Genomic DNA, 24,374 nt, shown 5'->3' with positions numbered 1-24,374 from the left:
TTCACCAACTCATTTCTAAGAACAGTTTCAACTCTCTCAACGGAACATTCTAAATTATCAGTAACATCTCAACCAAAAGAATACATGTATATTGGCATTGTAAATTTTGATTGCTGTATATACAAGAGCACAAGCTCACCGGACAAGAAATTGCCACCTTGCAATAACCAACAAAGAGCAAATTACATGTAGCAGGTAACCAACGACAGAGTTGACGGGGGATCGACTCGGGACTCCGGAGTAAACAGTTACCCTGTAAGAGCTGATTAAAGGGCGCCCAATTGAGTAAATTGGCGTCCTAGCCGGCCAGATTGCCTCTACTTGTTGTTTGTCTCAAGCATGGTCCCAAATCAATTGCATGTGTGCCTCAAGTCTCAACTGCATAGCGTGTCTCGTAAACCAGCCTGTGGTTGAATGGTTAGGAGGACAGTGGTATCGCCAATCCATCAGGGTTCAAGTCTTAGATTTGTCATTGATGCTCACGTTATTTACGGATTTATTTCAGGCTTCTGAGGTGTTCATAAGTATAGGGTGTCCATGTGTGCATTCATAGGGATGAGCGTATACTTACGTATATGAGCGACTTTGATTGTACTGTGTTAAAAAAACTACATAGCGTGTCTCAGCTACATAGCGTTTGTCAAGTGCATCGTTTACTTCAATTTTCTACTACACAATAAACGAACACAAACGTGCTGACAAACCAACCCTGCATCAAGTCAGTCGTCTACTAAGGCTAAGGCCGCACTAATAATGGTACTAGCTTGCAACCAGCGGCAGCGCGAGACAGTTGACAAACTATACAGCTCTCGATCAAGTCAACTGCACTCTCTAGTCGTCGCCAAACTAGAAGATAATTTTGAGGCTAAGTGGCCATGTGATGTGTCTATTATACCACTGGCAAGCGTGTGAACCTAAGCTTAAGGCTGAGCACATACTGTATATAAATGGATAGTACTATACTTCGTACGTGGAGCATCTTGTGCTAGTTACTTGTTGCTGGGTTGGTGGCATGTGCGCGCGGAGTAGGATGGACCGGCGACCGATGGCTGCCCGTTCGTCGTTGACGCTCCTGCTCAGCCTCGCCCCCGCCGCCGGCGGCGTACTTCAAGTTCGCGGCCAGCGCGCGCCTAGCATCGAAGGTGAGCTTAGAAGTATTATCATATGCATCGAAGGTGAGCTTTGAAGGTGAGTTCACAATTATTACCATCATGGCTGGTTTGTTTCCGCTGGCTAGGAATGTAGCTAGAGCACGTAGTGCGTTTATTGCTTCTTTTGTCAAACCTATATCCGCGCTCACATTGAGCAAATAATGCAGGTTTCATCACCATCGACTGTGGCCTGCCGAAGCATAGTAGCTACGTGAACAACCGCACCAAGATACCCATCACCTCGGACGCCGGCTTCACGGACGCCGGCTACAACCACAACATCTCCACCGAGTACGTGAGGCCTCAGCCCCAACTCTCCAAAAACTACCTCAACGTCCGCAGCTTCCCCGACGCGGTCCGTAGCTGCTACACGCTGCCGTCCCTCGTGCCGGGGTCCAAGTACCTGCTCCGGGCCTTGTTCATGTACGGCAACTACGATGGGCTCGACAAGCTCCCCATCTTCGATCTCTACCTGGGCGTCAACTTTTGGTGGAGGGTGAACATCTCGAGAGCCGAGGAATCGGTATTGGCCGAGGTCATCGCCGTGATCCCGGACGACTCGGTGCAGGTTTGCCTGGTGAACATCGGGTTGGGGACGCCATTTATCTCGGAGCTGGATCTGAGGCCTCTGGAGAACACGCTGTATCGGCAGGCGAACGCGACACAGGGGCTTGTCCTGATCGACAGGCGCAACATGGGCGACACGGGCAACTTCGCCATTAGGTAGGCATACTTACTGGTAGGCCTGGGTGCAGAGAACTGATTGTTCCATTTGGTCCTAACGTGTTCTGTGGTCAGGTACCCGGACGACCCATACGACCGGGCTTGGTTACCGTGGAGCAACCCGAAGCTGTGGCTGGACATCTCAACCAAGGAGAAGGTCCAAGAGAATATCGGCAGCCTCCGCCTCCACGCACCATCTGCCGTGTTGCAGACTGCAGTCACGGCGCTCAACGACTCCGAGTCCAAGACCGTCGAGTTGTCATGGAAGACGGAGCTGGACCACGTCGACCGAATGCTCGGGTACACATTTGTACCACTTTTTTTTAACTCTACACTTATAGTAGATAACAAGTTTTCATATACTACAGTTACACTATAATCCCTCCATTTCAAAATATAAGATAACAAGTTTTCATATACTACAATTACACTATAATCCCTTCATTTCAAAATATAAGGTGTATTAGCTTTTTCAAAAGTCAAACACGTGTTTGTCTGACCAAGTTTTTAGAAAAAAAAATCAACATTTACAGTAGCAAATTTATGTCATTAGATACATCATGGAAAGTATTTTCATATTTTATTTATTTTGTATTGTAGATGTTGATATTTTATTTTATAATCTTGGTCAAACATTCATAAATTTGACTTGCATGGAAACCAATACATCTTATATTCTAAGATTGAGGGAGGATAAACTAATGAGAGAAACGCCTGCTATAGATGTGTTGCCATCTTGTATTTCGCCGAGCTGCAGATCCTTGCCGGCAATGCCGTTCGCGAGTTCAACACCATTGTCGACGGCGGACCCAACCTCCCGTACAGGCCCGAGTACCTCGTTGGCGACGCCTTGTACAATGCTGAACCCCACAAGTGCTTAAGCCAGTACAACATCACCATGATCGCCACAAAAAACTCAACACTGCCGCCGATCATCAACGCCTTTGAGTATTTCTCCGTCATCTCTACAGCCAACGTCGGGACCGACCCTCAGGATGGTAAATATCTGCGGGTCCTTATTAAGTTTCACATATAGGAGATCAATCATCTATGCTGGTTGATTAGTACATTTTCGCGATAATGACAGACCCGCATGATCTCTGATTACTGCACTTCTTAATTTGTCTTGTGTGTTACTGTCGGCAAAAAAGAAAGTTTCTGCCATCAACGCAATCAAGCTTAGGTATCAGATGAAAAGGAATTGGATGGGTGACCCGTGCGCTCCGAAGACTTTTGTGTGGGATGGGTTGACCTGCAGCTATGTTATATCTGGGCGTCCAAGAATCACAAGCATGTAAGTTCAAATTTAACTTGCGACCATGCACAAGAAATCCATTCAAAATGAGGAAATGCACACATGTCGTCTGAACCATTGTGTGATCTTACAGAAATATGTCATCGGGCGTTTTGAAAGGCGAGATATCATCTTATTTCGCTGATCTCAAAGACATCCAATCCTTGTAAGTAGGAAATTTATGTCCATTTTCACAATAATTCTGCTAGGGAATAGGTTCACATAATTGTATGCTTTGCCACCTTATTTCAGGGATCTTTCATACAACAAACTGACAGGATCAATTCCTAATGTTCTTGCACAACTACCCTCTCTCGTGTTGTTGTAAGCGACTTTGAATTATATGCCGTCTTTGATAACTAATATCTGTTTGTTACCAATGTTTTGATGCCAACTTTGTTGTCCATCCAGAGATTTGACAGGTAACCAACTTAATGGATCCATCCCCTCCGGGCTTCTAAAGAGAAGTCAAGATGGCACCCTAACTCTAAGGTTAATCCATCATATATTACATATATCTGCATGCCATTTAGTTCTCTGATCGTTACTTTGATATTTGCCTGGTCAAAATTGCTAATGGTCTCTTCTTTTTGATAGATACAACAAAAACCCAAACCTTTGCATCAACAAAAACTCTTGCCAGCCAACAAAAGGGGAAAACAATTCTAAGATTGTCGTCTATATTGTTGTTCCGATAGTTGCGGTTGTTGTGATTGGAGCACTTGTAGTACTTCTGATTCTCATAGTGAGAAAAAAGAAAGGTGAAACACATCAATAAAACTACATTAATAGTTCTGCATTACTGCACCAAAGCAAGCAACAATGGGTAATACTAGTTTGGTTCTTGAATTTTGAAGGATCTACAAATAGCAGCAAACAACAAGACCGTCAACACCTGGACAACCACCGATTCACATACAAAGAACTAGAGACCATAACAGACAACTTCAAGACAGTGCTTGGCCAAGGAGGGTTTGGAACTGTTTATGATGGCTTCTTGCAGGATGGTACCCAAGTTGCAGTCAAGTTACGGTCTCAATCCTCCAGTCAAGATGTAAGAGAGTTCTTGACAGAGGTAAAGTATTATCAACTGTAACCAGAGCATGGTGTATCGACATATTAGTCAAAAAAAAAGACATATTAGTCAAGTAAATTTAATAAGCCAATTTTAGAAGCTTTGCCATTTTTCTTCCTATTCTTGCTCAGGCTCAGACAATAACGAAGATCCATCACAAGAATCTTGTACCATTAGTTGGTTATTGCAAGGATGGGATATATTTAGCTCTTGTCTACGAGCATATGTCTGAAGGAAATCTAGAAGATAAACTCAGAGATATTCTAATCCGTCTGTAAGAAGAGCATACGGTATCTCTGTCTCATGTTACACACTACTAACGTCAACCAAACTTTTACAGGAAAGAACGACAAGGATGTATCCTTAACCTGGAGACAGAGGCTCTGCATCGCACTACAATCCGCACAAGGTATACTTTAGTCCGGATTATGGTCTTCCTTTCGTTGTTGTCGATCTCTATGCTTTGCTAGAGTTTAACATATGTTGATGTGTGACTGATATATCATCTCTGTCGAATATGATGTGCACACAGGGCTTGAGTATTTGCACAAGTCATGCAGCCCACCCTTCGTGCATCGTGATGTGAAGACATCAAACATCCTACTGAATAAAAATCTTGAGGCCAAAGTAGCTGACTTTGGCTTGATGAAGGCTTTCAGTAAAGAAGATGATACACATATATCTACGGTGCGGGTGATTGGCACAAGAGGCTACCTTGCCCCTGAGTAAACACTAATACCTAACTTATTAATATTTTCGTTGCCTGCTTGCCAACCATTTGGACTAGTATATCTTTGTTTTGACTGACTCAATGAATTGTGATGCAAATGCTTGCATCCCATGCTTATTATATGTACATACACAGGTATGCAGCAGCCTTGCAACTGAATGAAAAGAGCGACGTATATAGCTTCGGTGTCGTGTTACTAGAGGTAATCACAGGACAACCCACCATCCTTGAATCTACGGAGGTCATCCATATCGTCCAATGGGCACGACTTCACCTTTCGGGAGGCAACATCGAGGAGGTGGTGGACGGCCGAATGCAAGGCGACTTCAATGTGAATGGCATGTGGAAGGCCGTGGACCTAGCGCTGAAGTGCACCGAGCATGACCCCGCACAACGACCCACAATGACGGATGTGGCTGCCCAGTTGCAATACTGCCTCGAGTTGGAGAACGAAGATCAAAACAGAGGCGATGCTAACAATAACTTCCACATAATGAAAGATAGCAGTCGTGACCGTGATCTACCGATGATGTAAGGCTAGGCACCATTTCATTTCACATGGTCAATGTTACTTGTTGGTAGGGCGCCAATCATGATCATCAGTCATGCACTCTTGGTGCGTGATAAACATTCGATGTATTATTCACTAGGGATTTTTCTACATTAATCCCAAACTTGTTCTTTGGTGACACTAAAAGATTTTATGTTTCATTTTGACCCATCTTCATCGAACCTAGTCCTAAACTGAGAGAAGTGCCTTCTCATGGTGAACGAAAGTATGTTTCTTGGTCATAAAATTTCTGAAAGAGGTATTGATGTTGATAGAGCTAAGATTGAAGCTATAGAAAAGTTTCCATGATCACTATGTACAAACCACATGTAAATTTTAATTTTGAGTGGTACTTCTGTTTTCCAAATGTGTTTTGAAGCAAAGTCAACGTTATTTGTTGGGACGGCGCCAACCATGATCACTAGTCATGCACTCTTGGTGCATGATAAACATTCATGTATTATTTTCTCAAATTAAGGATTTTCTACATTGATTCCGCAGTTCTTTGTTTGACACTAAAGGTTTGCGATTTCACATTCGACATTTTCCATTGAACATGTTTTATTTCTTGGAGTTGTCGTTAGCTCAAACATTATTTCATGAGTGCTCAAACATGTTTAATTGATTCATGACCTAAATACCCTAGCAAGTATGGTGTGGTTATAGTGATCGAGAGTCATAGTTTCACTTCTGGTTTCTTAGGCTCTGTTTGGTTACAGGGACTAGACTAGAAAAAGTCCCTTTTAGTCCCTATATCTATGTAACCAAACAGGAGGGACTTTTTCTTTAAGGACTAGAAAAAGACTCTACTGGAGGATCTTTTTTCTTTAGTCTCTAGGACTAAAAAAAGTCTGGTCCCTTGCAACCAAACACCTCCTTAGTGTGCAAGAACATGTCAGTGTTCTCGCAATAGGATTGGGACATTGGTGACAATTTCTTTAGCGATAAGAAAATTTGGAGCTATGTTACCTGAAAAGTGCGGCAACATATATTTGCACTCTATATGTCAAGAAATATCCTTTAAAACCGCGAAGAGAGAGAGAGAGAGAGAGAGAGAGAGAGAGAGAGAGAGAGAATATAGATCAACTGAACGACAAAGTCTTCATCAAGTGACATCACCCTCACAACAATATGCTCCACGCCTCCTCCTCAAATCATGTGATGTTCCTCTAGCTTGAGACACTCTTGTAGTTGTGCTACCACCTCGGTCATCGTGGGTCGCTGAGTAGGAGCTTGCGCAGTGCATTTGAGCGCGACGTCCGTGACCTTCCAGACACTATTGATATCATAGTCACCTCGTATGCGAACGTCTGCAACGTCTTCAATGTTGCCTTGTGCAAGGTGTTGTCGAACCCATTGGATGATATTAGTTGGTTCTGGGCATTGTAGGATGGGTGGTCGCCCCATTATAACTTCCAACAACACGACACCAAAGCTGTATACGTCACTTTTCTCAGTGAGCTGCAGGGCTGCCGCGTACCTTCACACAAGCCGATACATGGTATATTAGATGTGCTTTCACTATGGTTGATCACATATGATTGGTTAATTAATACACTCAAAATTGTAAGCAAAAGCAAGTAGAAGATAGTATGATGTCTTTTACTCAGGGGCAAGGTAGCCGTGTGTGCCAACCAGCCTGGCTGTGGATACATGTGTGTCACCATCCTGATTGAAAGCCTTGAGCAAGCCAAAGTCAGCGACCTTGGCCTCGAGATTCACATTCAATAGGATGTTTGATGTCTTTACATCCCGATGCACAAAGGCCGGGCTGCATGCAACGTGTAGATATTCCAGCCCTGTAAGAACATCGCACCAATATGATGTCAACAACAATTACATTACCAAGTTGCGATCATGTAAAATTTGGCTTCCAACGAAACAAATAGATGGAAATTAGCAACGAAAAATTAAAGAACACGTTTCACATCGGAAGAATACCTTGCGCGGACTCCATTGCAATACGAAGTCTCTGCCTCCAAGTTAAAGATGTACTATTGCTATCTTTCCCTTCAAAAGATAGAAGAGCACTTATTAGTATGATGATGGGAGTACCCGATAACTCAAATGGTTCCACGCAGAAAAGAAGAAGAAGAGATAACTCAAATGGTACGAAGTGAGCCGGCCTAGCTCCCTTGATTACTTGGCTGAGAGACTAGATACTGGAATCATCAATTCCTCATGGGCATTAATTTAGGTTCATATTCATACTGTAAAGGTTTTCGCTAGAGTTTTATTTGAGATAAAAACCCCACTAAATGCACATAATCAAATAGCACACACCTCTAAGTTTGTCCTCGAGGTTTCCTTCAGACATATGCTCGTAGACAAGCGCCATGTACTCCCCATCTTTGCAGTAACCAACCATGGATACAAGATTTTTATGGTGAATCTTTGTCAAGGTCTGAGCCTGAGCAAAAGAACAGAAGAATTGTTTACACACAACAATTCCTTACAAAACTTCCCTTGAACCGGTGATGAATTGCACTTACCCCTGTGAGGAACTCTCTGACGCCTTGCCTGGAGGACTCAGACCGCAGCTTGACCGCCACCTGCGTACCATCCGGTAAGAAGCCATCGTACACGGAGCCGAACCCTCCCCGGCCGAGCACCGTCTTGAAGTAGTTCGTCATGACCTGCAGGTCCTTTGTACGTGAACCGGCGGTTGTCCAGCTGCAGCAGGCTGTGCATGTCGCCATTCCACGACTGCGAATGCACGCCACTAGCCTCGTTCTGTGGCTTCACACTGCCCTTTCTTGATCCTTCATTCGGCGATCAGTGAGACAGTGACAAGAAACTGTAAATATTATCCAGTCCAGTGCTGCTTGCAGTTGCAGTTGATGTTTGTTTTGACACCTTGTCTCACCTTGCTTTTTTCTCATTATGAGAAGAAGTAGCACTGCCAGTGCTCCTATCACCACAACTGCAAGTATTGGAGCAGCAATGTACACGGCAAGCATGGATTTGCTATTCTTTTTGGTGGGCTCGCAAGAGCCGCCGTTGCTGCAAAGGTTTGGATTTTTGCCGTATCTGTCAAAGAGAAGAAACTTAAGTGATTTTGGCCAGGATCAGGGGAACTAACGGAGAAACGATTGGCTCACCTTAGAGTTAGGGAGCCGTCTTATATTCTCTTCATAAGCCCAGAGGGGATGGATCCATTAAGCTGGTTGCCAGTCAAGTCCCTAAGGGACCAAATAGCATTCATAAGTTCAAGTTGTAGTAGAATATTCAGGTTAAAGTTGAAATTAGGCAACAAAACTATTTGATATCAAAGTCAACATAATTGTGGAGTTCAAGATTCCTTACAGCACCACGAGGAAGGGTAGTTCTGAAAGAGCATTAGGAATTGGTCCTGTAAAGTTGTTGTATGACTAGTCCCTGAATAAACAAACATGCATACGGCACGTTAGCTTAACTCACTAAGGGCCTCTTTGATTCGCAGTATTTTCAAAATGCAGGAACAGGAAAAATGTTATCCAGATGACGGTAAGGCCGACTGATTCACCTTTTTGAAAATGACTGATGAGAGTGAAATCGGTCTTCTTCAACATGACAAAATTTGTAGTTGGAATGGTACTATCACGAGATTATGAGAGGATACATGGCAAGGGGAGACGCACCTTGCACTCCAATATCCTTCTCTCTATAATATTGTTCAGCTAAGAGACACTTACGTTGCAACAATATTACAGTCCAATCCTCTTAATATTCAATTCAGGAGGAAGTTAGCGGGAAACCGTTGGGAAGCTTGGCTTCATCTTGTGAGAAGATTGATGGATGTTCATCTATCTCAACAGCCCAATCAGTTGCGCTGGAAACTAACTAAGAATAGAGAGTTTTCGGTTAAATTCATGTATTTGGATGTTATCAACTCTAGTTCTATTCCTCGTTCGAAACATGTTTGGAAAGTCAAAGTGCCTTTAAAAATTAAAGTGTTCATGTGGTTTGTCCATAAACAAGTCATTCTAACTAAGGACAATTTGGCAAAACGCAACTGGACATGATCTATAAGATCTAGCTTCTGTGATCGTGATGAATCCATCAAACACCTCTTTCTTGACTGTCCATTGACAAAAAAATTGTGGTGGTCGATCCACATAGCATTTAATATTACTCCTCTGAATACTATCAACACGTTATTTGGAATGTGGCTAGATGAGATAGATTCAGAAACATCAAGACATGTCCGTGTAGGAGTATGTGCTTCATTATGGGTAGTTTGGAACTGTAGAAACGATTTGGTTTTTAACAGAACAATAAATATTCATTTCTTGCAAGTTATTTTCCGGGTCACTGCCCTGATCTGTATGTGGTCGCTACTCACTCCGACGGAGGCCAGAGAGCGTATGGTTACTGGGTCTATCTGATGGGAGACGGTAGCACGGACTATCTTCAACCGGTTTGGATGGCGGTCATGTAATAGGATAGGCGTTTAGTGTTTCCTATCTTATTTTTTGCCGGCCGGTTGTGGCTATCCTGTTATTTTTTTATGCTCTTTGTGAGCCCTTTTTCTTTTTGAGATCTGAAGACTTTTGTTGAACCTTTTGCTTATTAATAATATGGCCGTATGCATCGCTCTGATGCAAAGGCCGGGGGATAACCCCTTTTTGAAAAAAAGGAACAGGAAAAATGTAGGAATAGAGTGTCATGTCCTCTTATATCTTATGTGAGTTGGAGAAGTGTTTGATAGCACAGAAAAAACAAAGGAATTCTACAAACAAGTTTGAGTGGATGAAAAGTTTCCTTCAAAATGTAGTACAAATGAATCCTATGAAAAAAATCCTAAAAATTTCAATCCTACAAATCAAACGACCATCACAGGAAAAAAATCCTAAGGATCCAAATCCTGTAAAAATCCTATGAAATTCCTTTGTATCAAAGGAGCCCTAAGTTGATTGTCAAAATGGATGTAAAACTTCCTACTACTTACAAATACTTGATTGCTTTGAGGTTGGCGAAATGGGTTGGTATGCCGCCGCTCAAAGCGCCAAATGACATATTTCTGCAGAAACACACACAAATGGTTCACTGATAGACACAGCACGGTCACCTTTCCTTGTGAAAATTAAGGTCAAACTTACAATCTTGTGATTCTTGGAGGCATAGAAATGGCATAGCTGCAGTTCAACCCATCCCACACCAGAGTCTTGGGAGCGCACGGGTCACCCGCCCAGTTCTTCTTCACCTGTCATGGCCGCAACTGTCAAAAAATTCAGTTGCACAAGACAGAGATCAGTTATAGATCAAAAATGTGCCTACCCATTGATACTATTACTGTGAAAATTCCATTTACCATCCTTGGCATCCGTGGCGACGTTGGCCGTGAAGACGACGGAGAAGAACTCGGCGGCGTTGATGGTGGGCAGCAGCGTGGAGTTGACCGTGGCGTTGAGGGTAATGTTGTAGTGGCCGCCGAACCCCCGGTGGGCCTCGCTGTTGAAGAAGGCGTCGCAGACGAGGTGCTGCGGCGTGAAGGGCGCCTTGCTCCAAAGCTTGCCGTTGATGGCCATCTCGAACTGTCGCGCGGCGGCCACGGCCTCCAGCTCCGCGAAGTAGACGATGCCGATGACCCCGGGGTCGGGGTAGGCGTGGTTCGGCGCCGCGTCCCACGACAGCTCGATGGTCCTGGACGACGCCGACCTGGAGCTGTTGCGCGGCGTGATGGCGGTCTGCATCACGGCGGACGGCGCGTTGAAGCGGGGGTCGGCCAGCTCCTTCACCTTCTCCGGCGTCGAGATTGTTGGAATCAACCACGTAGTAGAAGTCCTGTCCGGTATGGACTAGGAACAGTCACCGACTCGCTTTGTACTAGTATAAATATAGCTGTACCCCTACGTTGTAACTCAGATCAATCAAAGCAATAAGATCAACAGGACCGACAAGGCCCTGTTTAGCCATCAACTCGTGTGTTCCGCGTCCTCGTGTGTATCGTGTGTTCCGGCGTCGGCGAAACTGATTTGCTAGTTTGTCCAAGCGTGAGGCTGTGCAAAGCTAGCTAGACGTGTGTGCCTGCTTGCTGTGTACGTGCATATCTCCAGGGAAAAGCCAGCTTGTGTGCACGTGTACGTCGGAAAGTACTCGACGTACGGGATCTGTGCCAACAATTGGTATCAGAGCAAGGTTGATCTTCTAGTAACGGAGGATCATGGCGGACGACGAGAGGAACAAGCAGCTGGCGGAGTACTCCGGTGCGGCTAAAGTATTTGCTGCTCCGGCGAGTTCCTCGTACCCACGATTTGATCGCGAGAACTTTGGGGTCTGGAAGGCCCTCATGGAGTGTGGTCTCCGCGCCAACGAGCTATGGGACGCGGTCGACCCAGGAGGCGACGCGTTCAAGAAGGAGGGAGCCGAGCACCGGAAGGATCGGCAGGCGGCGTCGGCGATTTATTCGGTGATGCCGATGGATGTCCTCCAGCACCTAATCGCCAAAGAAACGGCGAAGGAGGCGTGGGATACTTTGAAGCTCATGTTCGAGGGACACACCCGCGTCAAGCAAGCCAATCTCCAAACTCTCCTAAGGAACTACGAGACTTTGGTCATGGGCGACAATGAGTCCGTGGATGCGTTCGCTTCACGGGTGGCTACTCTCGTCAATCGGATCCGCGCGCTTGGAGAAAACCTCACGGAGACCTCGGTTGTTCGGCGGTTCTTGCGCGCGGCTCCTCCCCGGTACCTGCAAATTGTCACGGCAATCGAGCAGTGCGTCGATCTCGAGACTCTCTCCATCGACGATCTCGTCGGGCGCTACAAGGCTCACGACGAGCGTATGCGGTACAGTCTTGGGGATGGGAGGAACGATGAAAATGTCATGCTCACACGGGCTCAGTGGATGGCGCTGGACTCAAGGAGAGGAGGCGAGGGCTCTAGCAGCAACACTCGCCAAGATCGTGCGCCAAAAGAACAAAGTAAGAAGAACGCCGGCGACGGCGCTCCGAAGAAGAAGAAGAAGTTCGACAAGCGCAAGATCAAGTGTCACAACTGTGGCATCATGGGGCACTTCAAGTCGGAGTGCAAGAAACCACCGAAGGAGAAATCTCTCCTGGCCAAAGGAGGCGATGATGGAGACATGATGCTCATGGTCGAAGTATGCGAGCTAATGGACGAGGATAGTCCAGCTCCGAAGGCGCCGGCTACAGAGGTTGTCACGCTCATAGAGGAGGCAGTTTATCTTCACGATAAGAAGAGGATGAACACGTCGAGGCACGTGTGGTACCTCGACACGGGCGCTAGCAACCACATGACCGGCGACAAGGACCAGTTTTCTGAGCTCAGTGTTTCGGTGGGAGGCACGGTTCGGTTCGGCGACGGACGGACCGTTGACATCGCAGGGCGAGGTACTGTCCTGTTTGAGTTGAAGAGCGGCGGTCACAAGGTACTCACAGATGTGTACTATATTCCCAAGCTAAAGAGCAGCATCATAAGTCTTGGTCAGCTCGAGGAGCGTGGTTGCAAGATTGTGCTCGAAGATGGCTATCTATGGGGGTATGATCGTCAGAGGATGCTAATTATGAAGGTGCAGAGGTCACCTAACAGGCTTTACATCCTCAACTTGGATTGTGTGGATCCAGTATGTCTCTTGTCAAGCATGGACGACTCGGCATGGAAGTGGCACGCGCGCTACGGTCATCTAAATTTCCAGGCTCTTCGGCAACTTGGACAAAAGGAGATGGTACGTGGTCTACCGTGCATCAATCATGTCGACCAAGTGTGCGACGGTTGTCTCATTGGGAAACAAAGGCGAGCCCCGTTCCCAAGAGAGGGAAACTTTAGAGCGAGTAAAGCTCTTGAGTTGGTCCACGGAGACTTGTGCGGACCGATTACATCGGCCACCCCTACCGGAAACAGATACTTCTTTCTCGTCGTCGACGACTTCAGCAGATTCATGTGGATCGTGTTGTTGAAGACGAAGCACCAAGCTTTGCAAGCCTTCAGGATAATAAAGATGGCGGCTGAAGTAGAATCTGAAGCCAAGCTGAAGGCCCTCCGGGGGGGGGGGGGGGGGTGAGTTCAAGTCTCGTGCATTCACGAAATTTTTCGAAGCTCGAGGGATCAAGAGGTATCTTACGACGCCATATTCACCGCAGCAAAACGGTGTTGTGGAACGGAGGAATCAAACCGTGGTGGCGAGGGCACGAAGCATGTTGAAAAGTAAAGGCATGCCGGGCAAGTTTTGGGGTGAGGCGGTTAATACGGCCGTTTATCTGCTGAACTGGGCTCCAACCAAGAGTGTGGTTGGGATGACGCCGTACGAAGCATGGTACGGACACAAGCCCACGGTTGATCATCTTCGCACTTTCGGGTGCGTGGCGCATGTGAAGACAGTGACCGGGCATACTAGCAAATTGGCGGATCGAGTACTCCAATGGTGTTGGTTGGCTATGAAAAAGGTACGAAGGCATACCGTGCGTGCAACCCCTCTACCAACAAGGTGGTTTGTGACGCGCGACGTGGTCTTCGAAGAAGCAAGGTCATGGAATTGGAACTCCGCCGAACCGGTATACCCGTCTTCCGATGAAATTTTCAACGTTGTTTACGATGATTACGAGCATGCAGACATTGGTGATCAACCGGAGACGTCGGCGCGACAAACGGCGAGGACGGCGCGGCAGGAAAATGGGACGCGCCAGCTACTCCGCTGCGTCACACGCGCACGCGGGAGAAGGAACGGTTGGTGCGCCCGATGACACGCCAGGCAGTGCGGGCTGCGCTCGATCTGGTGGGTCAGGTACGCGTGGAGACTCTTCCCCTCAAAGCCCAGGTGGCTCGGCTACTAGGCTGGGAAGCCCACGTGGTGTGGAGGTTGTCCCACAAAGCCAACCCACGTGATGTGAAGAAACACCAGTTGTGGCTGGTTCGCCCACTGTACGTGCAGGAAAAGCACGGCCAGCTACGTCTAGTTCGTCCAGTGGACACGCGGCCAGCTCGGAAGAACCTCAGTCGCCAGAAATCGAAGTGAGGCAGCTTCAAAGATAGTTCTTCGTCTTCGAATGACAGGAGACGAGGGAACGTCCGCCCGACCACCAGTTACGTTTTCGACCAGTGGTGGATTTTATATCCCAAAGGAAGCACTTCCAAAAGTAAATCCTGTGAAAATAAAAGGAGAGGACGACAGTGTGCTTTGAGCGTCGAGGAACCGACGAAATTTGAAGATGCAAATACGGAGGAGTGTGGCCGTCGGTGCTATGGATGAGGAGTTGGATTCGATCCGAGACAACAATACATGGAGCTTGTGGATCCACCCAACGACCATAAAATCATAGGGGCTCAAGTGGGTGTACAAGGTCAAGAAAGATGCCGAGGAAAACTTGGTGAAAGTATAAGGCAATGGCTCGTAGCCAAAGTATACGTGGCAAGAGCAAGGTGTAGGACTTCGAGGAAAGTGTTCGCTTCCTATCAACAAGGATCGGTGAGGCTAGTTGTAGCTCTCGCGGCTCAAGAATCTTGGAGGCTACATCACATGGATGTGAACTCCGTGTTGTTGACGGGAGTTAGAAGAAGAAGTTATATGTGAAGCAACCACCGGGATACATCAAGAAGGAGAGGAGCACAAGGTATTGAAACTACACAAGGCATTGTACGGGCTACGACAAGCTCCTCGGGCGTGGAACATCAAGCTTGATCGTACACTAGTTTCTCTTGGTTTTGAGAAAGCCCACTGAGCATGCTATGTACAAGCGAGGGTAAAGGAAGGATCGTCTACTAGTTGGGCATCTACGTCGACGACTCTTGATAACTGGAGCAGATGAAGAGGTGATTGCAATTCAAGCTACAAATGAAAGAGCTTTTCAAGATGGTGATCTAGGTCTTTGACTTACTACCGATCGAGGTACATCAAAAGCCGGAGGGAATCACACTATGCCAGGAGGCATATGCAAAGAAAATTCTTGAAAGCTGTAGCATGGAGGACTGCAATCCAAGTCATGTCCCAATGGAGCCTCGACTTAAACTTAGCAAGAGGAGCCAAGCACCCGCGGTTGATGCAACGGAGTATAGAAGTGTGGTCGGAAGCCTAAGGTATCTTGTGAATACAAGACCAGACTTGGCCTATTCCGTTGGCGTAGTGAGTCGCTTCATGGAAGCACCCACGACAGAACATTGGGCAGCTGTGAAACAAATACTCAGGTACATCAAAGGGACAACTAACTTCGGTTGTGTCTATTTGAGAGAGAAGCGGAAGGAGATGGTGGAGCTACTTGGCTACAGTGATAGCGACTTGGCAGGAGATATTGACGACCGTAAAAGTACCTCGGGCGTGGCATATTTCTTGGGAAGAAGCATAGTGAGTTGGCTAATCACAAAAGCAGAAGGTGGTCGCATTATCATCCTGTGAAGCGGAGTATATTGCAGCTGCAACCGCGGCAGGTCAAGGTGTGTGGCTAGAAAGGCTACTCAGTGACCTCACTGACAAGGAACCGGAAGGAGTGGTGCTCAATGTTGACAACAAGTCCACGATTGCTCTATGTAAAAATCCAGTGCATCATGATAGAAGTAAGCACATTGATATAAGGTATCATTACATACGGGATTGCGTGGAAGAAGGCAAGATTGAAGTCAACTACACTTGCACCGACGATCAGCTTGCAGATATCCTGACCAAATCTTTGGGACGACAGAAGTTCACGGAGATGCGGGGAAGGATCGGCGTCCAAGCTGTGAAGTGAGGACATCGTGGTTGGAGGGGTGATTGTTGGAATCAACCACGTAGTAGAAGTCCTGTCCGGTATGGACTAGGAACAGTCACCGACTCGGTTTGGGTTAGCTAGCTTTGTACTAGTATAAATATAGCTGTACCCCTACGTTGTAACTCAGATCAATCAAAGCAATAAGATCAACAGGACCGGCAAGGCCCTGTTTAGCCATCAACTCGTGTGTTCCGCGTCCTCGTGTGTATCGTGTGTTCCGGCGTCGGCGAAACTGATTTGCTAGTTTGTCCAAGCGTGAGGCTGTGCAAAGCTAGCTAGACGTGTGTGCCTGCTTGCTGTGTACGTGCATATCTCCAGGGAAAAGCCAGCTTGTGTGCACGTATACGTCGGAAAGTACTCGACGTACGGGATCTGTGCCAACAGAGATCTCCGTCCATTCATTTGAGTCGATCTCGCTCCACGGGATCCACACGCGGTCGTACGGGTCCTCCGGATACCTGACCAGCGTGGCGCCGCTGAGGCCGAAGTTGGTCCGGTCGACGAGCACCAGCGCCTGCGTCGCGTTCGCCTGCGGGTACAGCGTGTCCCTGACGGGCCTCAGGTCGAGTGCGGAGATGAAGGGCGTCCCGGAGCCGGTGTCCACTAGGCAGACCTGCACGGACTCGTCCGGGACGACGGCGATGATCTCGGCCAGCTGCGGCTTGTCGGCCGTGGTGACGTTCACGGTCCGCCAAAAGTTAACGCCGAGGTGGAGGTCGAAGACGGGGAGCCTGCCGAGCCCGTCGTAGTTGCCGTACATGAAGGTCGCCCGGAGCAGGTACTTGGACCCTCTGGCGACGGTGGAGGGGAGCATGTAGCAGCTCCGGAGGGCGCCGGGGAAGGCACGGACGTTGAGGTAGCGTTTCGATGAAGACGGCTTGATGTACTCGGGGGAGATGTTGCGGTTGGAGCCGGCGTCGGTGAAGGCGTCGTCTGGGACGTAGGGCAGCTTGGTGGCAGCGTCCAGGTAGCCGCCGGCCTGCTCCGGCAGGCCGCAGTCGATGCTGACAAAACCTGCGCGTACGTAGCTCGATCAATGCACTGAGATGTGAGGAAACAGTGTAATTCACAGGTGTAGCTCACCGGTGCTGTCGGGCGCGCGCTGGCCGTGAACTCGGAGCACGCCGGCGAGGCCGAGGAGCAGGAGCAGCCACGACCGGGCCGCCATTGCTCCCCGCGTTGATCGCTCCACTGTGCTAGGTAAGCTAGCACATGCCGCCGCTAAACTGGGACGAAAATACTCGTACGTTACACTAAATTAAGTAGCTAGGTCATGCCTAGGTAGCCATGCCATGTACCCACTGAGGCGAAATGGAGACGAATCTTAATTCTTTGCCTCGGTAAACAACGTATGATTAGCCAGTGGTACATCATGCACATGCAGCTGCATGCTCCCGATCGACGGCGCCGCGGTGTCAACGGCCGGTGCAAATGCATGCATGCTGCTTGTATTGTCCCAGAGTTCGTCAATGGCTCCGCTGGCCACCATTGCAGATTTGCAGTACTACCTTCGTTTCTGTTTACAAATCCTACACGTATATCTAGGTTGTCAATTTTATCACCCTAATATAAACTATATAATACAAAAATTATATCTTTTGAAAGTAGAAACTCTGAAATTTATGTTGGTATATTTTTTGTAATATATGACTTGTATTAGGTTGGTCAAATTGACAATGTAGAGATACACGCACACCCTGTAAACTGAGAGAGAGGTAGTAACCAGCAAAGAGAAAATTAATTGCATGTAGCCATTGCCAGCACTCCAAGGATCACAAGCTAGCGCTGCAAACTCTCCTTGTTCTCTCATACGTACTTTGATGCGCATGAAACGGGCCAAGATTAAACTGCATGCTCGCCACACTGCTTTGCCATGTTTTTTTTAGAGGAGGATGACCCCCGACCTCTGCATCTGGAAGATGCATGCAGCCATTTTATTGATTATTCTCGAGGACCTTACAAAGTAGTACAACAATATGCCTAAATCCACCATCTTGGCAACATCTGGCGCTACTCCAATCCATATGATGAAGGGGTGCAAGCTGGGCCAAATACCCAGACCTCTCACCTAAGCCTAACATCTAAAGCCGGATGTCCGACCGAGCCACATACCGGGTCCGGGGCACAAACTGGTCCGACGCACTCACATGTGTCGTCGCCGCCATCTTCCACCGGTCCATCTTCAGAGCAGATTGAGGTGCCAACCTTGGCAGGTGCCTCCGCCATCGACGCCACCATGACGCCAAACGACAACCTCCACCTACGCGAGTCCATCTCCAAGCAACGGACGCATATCCATGGCAGGATAGGGCCGCACCACCGCCGTCGCCAACCACCCACAAGCGCCACCCAGCCACAAGGTTCCCAAAGCGGCGCCTTCAAGAAGGGAACGGCGCCGTGAACACCGTCGTCGCCCAACAAAGTTAGGGCTTTCGCCCGGGAGACCTAGGGGAAGGGGAAGTGAGGGGATCAGTCCATACCGACGACTCCAAGGAGGGGAACGACGCCCTCAGGCGTCGCCGTCAACGCGGCCGGCCATGGCCGACCAGGGATTTCGCCCGAAGTAGATCCCCGCCACCAGTAGCACCTCCTGTACAAAACTGGCGACCCAAGGAAGCGCGGCCCGACGAAGCTGACCCGCACGCCAAACAGGGGATGAGGGGAGGCGCCAGATCGCGTGCACCGACCACTGTACAAACCGCCGCCGGCCGCCAACGATCACCGGATCCCGCCGCCCGCGCGGCCGGGACGCCAGATCCACCACCCGCATGGCTGCTAGCCGGCCATGCCTTGCCAATGGAGCCGCCGCTCCAGATCCGGGTTCAGCTGCTTTGCCATGTACTCCCTCCGTTCCTAAATATTTGTCTTTTTAGAGATTTCAAATGAACTACCATATACGGATGTATATAGACATATTTTGAAGTGTAGATTCACTCATTTTGCTGCATATGTAGTCACTTGTTAAAATCTTTAAAAAGACAAATATTTAAAAACAGAGGGGGTACTACATATAAGATGTACACCTTGGTTTAGGAAAGAAAAAATTGTCGACACCCCGAAAGTCACGTATATTCACGTTAGCGCTTGTGCGCAACACGGGACTAGCTAGCTATGTGTGGTTTTAATACTCTAGGACATGTCCGGGCAGCAGCGTTGTCGGCGTCGCATTCCCTTTTGAAGGTGCTGCTTGGTACGCGGCGGTTCGGAGCCCCGGGTTGTGGTGGTTTGTTTCCAGAGGGCGTAGTGGTGGCGGGTCATCCGCGCTTTGTCGAGCTGCCATTGTTGGCATTTGTTTCTTCTTCTTTTTTTGGGCTTGATGTGCTGTTCGCCCCAACGATCTTTGTATTGGTGTTGGTTGCTTTGGAATACAAAGCGGGGAACCCTTTTTCGGTAATACTCCCTCCATCCGAAAATACTTGTCGAAGAAATGAATGTATCTAGATGTATTTTAATTCTAAATACATCCATTTTCATCCATTTATGCGACAAGTAATTTCGGACGGAGGGAGTATTTTAGACAACAAAGGAAGAGTCCACCTTGTATATTGATGCACATCTCCTTCCTGTAGCCGGGTGGGACTAAGAGTAACTCCAACTCAACTACCCAAACGGACATCGATTTTATCTGTTCGGGTCGCCCGTCCGGTCTCCACATCTATTTTTTCGGGAACGGACGCATTTTTTAACATGTCCGGTCCGTCATTCCGTCAAATACTTGGTGGAGTCCTTCCTTGAACTGCCCCGAGCCCTTGCGTCGTCGCCTTGCCCGCGGACAAAGCCATCGGCGATGTCGAAGGCCGCCTGCACACGTTTGCTTCCACACAAGGGTGGCACCACCGCCGTGGAGCCAACCGCTGAGCACGTGCAGAGGGATGTTGGGGCGCCGGGGCAGCGCGAGTTCTCGGAACGCCGAGGCTGCGGCAGCCGAGGTGTCGTCCTCCCCGACCCCGGCGATGCCGCTCTCCACGACGCGCACGACAACATACGTACAGGTCTCCAGGCAGAACGACGCGGTACACGGCGCTGCTGCGGCCAGCGTGCTCCGCGAGCTGTGATTCGCACCCGAAGCTAGAGGTGGCCACGGCGAGGTCGGCGAGCTTCAGCTCCATGAGGTCAGCCTTGGCAAGGACTACGAGCACCTCCCGGGCGCGGCTACCGGCTAGCTATGCATGCATCTGTGCACGCACGGGCACGGCTAGCAGCGGGTGGCCAGCTCAGTCAGTGGCGGCAGGCAGCTACCTAGCATGCCGATGTGCTCCGACGCTGCTTCTCCCCGGCTCTGCCTCCGACCAGTATCCAATTTGCTGCTGAATAGCATCCGCCTGCCCCCGACGAGCATCCGACCAACATCCGACTTGCATCTTACAGGACGGCGTCGCTCGCGGGGTGGGCATTGGACGACAGAGGTGCACGGGGGGAGGAGGTGCGCTGCCGCCGCCAAGCTCCTATGGGCCGCCCGCACCAGCAGAAACGAGGAGGTGCGCTGCCGACTGAAAACTGATTGAGTACTTTTCTTGATTGCATACAGAGTACAGGAGGGATTACATATGGAAGGGCAGCGCCCAACCGAACGCAGTACGTGCACGGGGATCGTGCGTAGATCGTGGGCTGAGCACAGTCAGCGGTCTAACACTCCCCCCCCCCCCTGCAGTGTCAGCGGCGGGCTCGACGACGTTGAGACTGGCTCGAATGTCGAGGAAGGAAGCAGTTGGCAGTCCCTTGGTGAAGATGTCGGCAAATTGCGCGCTGGTGGGGACATGCAGAACACGGACATCCCCTAGAGCGACCTTCTCCCTAACAAAGTGGATGTCTATCTCTACGTGTTTAGTACAACGATGCTGTACAGGATTACATGACATGTACACAGCGGAGATATTATCACAATAAACGACGGTAGCTTGATGGAGAGGCCGGTGGAGCTCGCTGAGAAGTTGACGAAGCCTGACGGTTTCGGCGACGGCGTGGGCGACGGAGCAATATTCAGTTTCAGCGGATGACCTGGAAACAGTGAGCTGTCTCTTCGAAGACCATGAAATCAAGTTATCACCCAGATACACACAATAACCAAAAGTGGATCGACGAGTATCCGGACATCCAGCCCAGTCTGCATCGGAATACGCTGTGAGAGTGGTGGGGGAGGAAGGTGTGATGGAAAGACCATGATCAAGAGTTCCTTTGAGGTAACGCAAAATGCGTTTAACATGATTGTAGTGAGGAATACGCGGGTCATGCATGTATAAACAGGCTTGTTGGACTGCGTAGGTGAGCTCAGGACGAGTTAGAGTCATGTACTGAAGGGCGCCGGTGAGGCTGCGGTAGAGTGTGGGATCAGAGAAGGGCTCGCCATCACAGGAAAGTTTAGAGCCCGTTTTAGCTGGAGTGCGAGAGGGATGTCAGTCGGACATGCCGGCCATGGAGAGGAGATCGATTGCATATTGACGCTGAGAAAGAAAAAGGCCGGAGGATGAACGAGAGACCGCAATGCCGAGAAAGTGATGAAGAGGCCCAAGGTCGGTCATGCTGAACTCGTGACCAAGGGAATGGATGATGGTGGAAAGAAAAGAGTCAGAAGAAGCGGTGAGCACGATGTCATCTACATATAAGAGGAGATATGCAATGTGGGTGTCTGTTTTGAGAATAAAGAGGGAAGAGTCAGAACGAGATGGTTGAAAACCGATGGTGTGAAGAAAGGTGGCAAAACGCTGAAACCAAGCCCGGGGCGCCTGTTTAAGACCATAGAGCGAGTTTTGAAGGTGGCACACATGGTCAGGGAAGGATGGGTTAGTGAATCCGAGAGGCTGACGGCAGAAAACGGTTTCGTTGAGAGTGACGTGCAAGAAAGCGTTCTTCACATCCAATTGGTGAATGGGCCAAGAAGAGGAAACGGCAAGACTAAGAACCACACGAATTGTGCTGGGCTTAACGACATGCGAGAAAGTTTCGTCGAAGTCAATGCCGGCTTGCTGAGAGTCACCACGGCAAACCCAACGAGCTTTGTAGCGAGAAAGAGACCCGTCGGAGTTGAATTTGTGCCGAAAAACCCACTTACCGGAAACAACATTAGCACCGGCTGGGCGTGGAACAAGAGACCATGTGTTGTTCTGCAGAAGCACGTCATACTCCTCCAATTCATTGCGTGGAACCAGTGTGGGTCAAGAAGAGCGGCTTTGTAAGAGTGTGGTATGGGGGAGAGAGAAGTGGGTGACGCGGTGAGGTTGAGGCGTTTAGCAGGTTGGCGGAATCCTGATTTGGCGCGAGTACGCATGGTGTGATCATTAGTGGTAATAGGTACTGGGACGGCAGCGGGTGGTAATGGATGGTGTGGCTGGGACGTAGAAGAAGGAGGAGAAGGCGGGACGTGTGGATGCTGTGGTGACGAGCAATCAGAGTGCGTAGGAGAGGCTGCATGGGTGGGGGACAAAGTTGCATGCATGGGTGTAGTGGCGGGCCCGGGTGAATCTATGGAGGGAGAGGTGGCAGGAGAATCTGGGGAGGAGGGGGTGGATTGGCTAGTGGATGCCATGGGAAAACAATCATTGAAGGGAGGCGGGGTGGATCCCGGAGAGGATGGCCTGCTGGGCGCGGAAGCAGTGGAGGGGGCACGGGGATCGATAGAGATAGTGGGGGCTGGTAGGGACGGTGATGTGACCACGTGAATAGGGCCATGCAGGCCATGCATGGAGGCCGAATTGGGGCTGGAGGATGTAGTGATGGGAGCAGAAAAATCTGGCGGGGTGTGGGACGCAAAGGGAAAGATGGTTTCGTCGAATGTGACATGGCGAGAAATATAAACGCGACCAGTTTGTATGTCAAGACAACGACATCCTTTGTGCGAATCAGAGTAACCGAGGAATACGCAGGGCAAGGAACGAGGGGAGAGCTTGTGGGCGGCTGTGGAGCTAATGTTTGGAAAACAGAGGCAGCCAAAAATGCGTAGGCTGTTGTAGGAGGGTGGGGCTAGAAATAAGGATTCGTACGGGGAAAACTTTGGGCTGGTGGTGGTGGGGCGAATGTTAAGAAGATATGTGGCGTGACGAAGCGCTTCAGCCCAAAAATGAGGCGGCATGGAGGCCTGGATGAGAAGAGTGCGCAGGATGTCGTTAATGGTACGAAGGGATCGCTCCGCTTTTCTGTTTTGAGATGAAGTGTATGGACAAGAACAGCGAAGGAGAATGCCATGTTGTAAGAAGAATTCTCAGTTACGAGTGTTGTCAAATTCTTTACCATAGTCACATTGCAAAAAGCGAATGGGAAGGGAGAAGTGTGTATAAACATAGCGCTGAAAATTTACAAAGAGAGGGTGAACATCAGATTTAGAGCGAATGGGAAAGGTCCAAATATAGTGAGAATGATCATCCACGATTACAAGATAGTACTTAAAACCAGACACACTAGGGATAGGCGAGGTCCATAAGTCACAATGCAACAACTCAAAAGGGAAAGTGCTAGTAGTAGTAGATATACTAAAGGGCAAGCGAACATGTTTGCCCAACCGACACGCGTGACAGAGAGATGCGTCATGAGAGCCTCGATCATGCGGGAGTTGGAACTCTTGAAGAAGCTTTGTAGTGGTGGTGGCGTTGGGATGACCGAAACGGCGATGCCATAGAGTGACGGAGGCATGCATGGCTTGAGGTGAAGGAGTGGATGCGCCGTTGATGGTGTAGAGATCGCCAGAGCTATTGAACCGAGCTATCACCGCCTTGCTGTGGAGATCCTTCATAGACAACCCAAAGGGATCAAACTCAACAGAAACTTGGTTATCTATGGTAAAAGACGGACATAAATCAGGTTTTTAATTAAAGCAGGAGCGACCAGAACCTCACGAAGGAGAAGTAGTGAGCGAGAAGATGAAAGAGACGTGGTGCCGACGCATGAAACTGGTACAGTAGAGCCATCACCAATGGTGATAGAGGGAAAGAGAATGGAGGGATGGATGGATGACAGCGTACTAGATGATGCAGACATATGCGAAGATGCACCGGAATCGAAAATCCACTCCGTACCTGTGTCCTGGGTGGTAAGTGAGTTCAGGGCGGCGATGAGAGCAGCTTGATCCCAGGTTGGTGGTGTCGAAGTTGTAGCAGGAGGCGCCAGCTGGTGGGGAGATGAAGACGGCGACGCCAATGGACCAGTAAGATCCCATCCTGTTGTAGGAGCGCCGTAGAG

General features: G+C 48.9%; 1 protein-coding gene and 1 pseudogene across 2 annotated transcripts; one reads left to right on the top strand and one right to left on the bottom strand.

Annotated features, from left to right (window-relative positions):
• Positions 1–951: 951 nt before the first annotated feature.
• Positions 952–5,687, top strand: LOC125525505 (senescence-induced receptor-like serine/threonine-protein kinase). Of its 2 annotated transcripts, XM_048690517.1 has the most exons (14): positions 953–1,142; positions 1,319–1,874; positions 1,950–2,174; positions 2,598–2,872; positions 3,030–3,168; positions 3,263–3,334; positions 3,421–3,492; positions 3,580–3,660; positions 3,766–3,929; positions 4,026–4,243; positions 4,375–4,501; positions 4,584–4,652; positions 4,776–4,968; positions 5,109–5,687. In XM_048690517.1, exons 1-14 carry the CDS (start codon positions 1,013–1,015, stop codon positions 5,506–5,508), a joined length of 2,721 nt encoding a protein of 906 aa, XP_048546474.1. In that variant the 5' UTR covers positions 953–1,012; the 3' UTR covers positions 5,509–5,687. The 2 variants fall into 2 exon arrangements, with proteins under 2 accessions (XP_048546478.1, XP_048546474.1); XM_048690521.1 differs by lacking the exons at positions 4,375–4,501; positions 5,109–5,687 and having other exon boundaries at positions 952–1,142; positions 4,776–4,912.
• Positions 5,688–6,540: 853 nt separating this feature from the next.
• On the bottom strand, positions 6,541–17,447 carry LOC125525528 (annotated as a pseudogene).
• Positions 17,448–24,374: the final 6,927 nt, after the last annotated feature.

This window comes from Triticum urartu, chromosome 1 (genome assembly GCF_003073215.2).
Source record: "Triticum urartu cultivar G1812 chromosome 1, Tu2.1, whole genome shotgun sequence".
NCBI lineage: Eukaryota > Viridiplantae > Streptophyta > Magnoliopsida > Poales > Poaceae > Triticum > Triticum urartu.
This window is presented reverse-complemented; position numbering and strand designations above follow the sequence as displayed.

Coding starts and splice junctions, on each gene's coding strand:
- LOC125525505 (XM_048690517.1), top strand. CDS start 1,013: ATGTGCGCGCGGAGTAGGATGGACCGGCGACCGATGGCTGCCCGTTCG. Junction 1,143..1,318: donor GCGCGCGCCTAGCATCGAAG/GTGAGCTTAGAA, acceptor CAAATAATGCAG/GTTTCATCACCATCGACTGT. Junction 3,169..3,262: donor CGTCCAAGAATCACAAGCAT/GTAAGTTCAAAT, acceptor GTGATCTTACAG/AAATATGTCATCGGGCGTTT.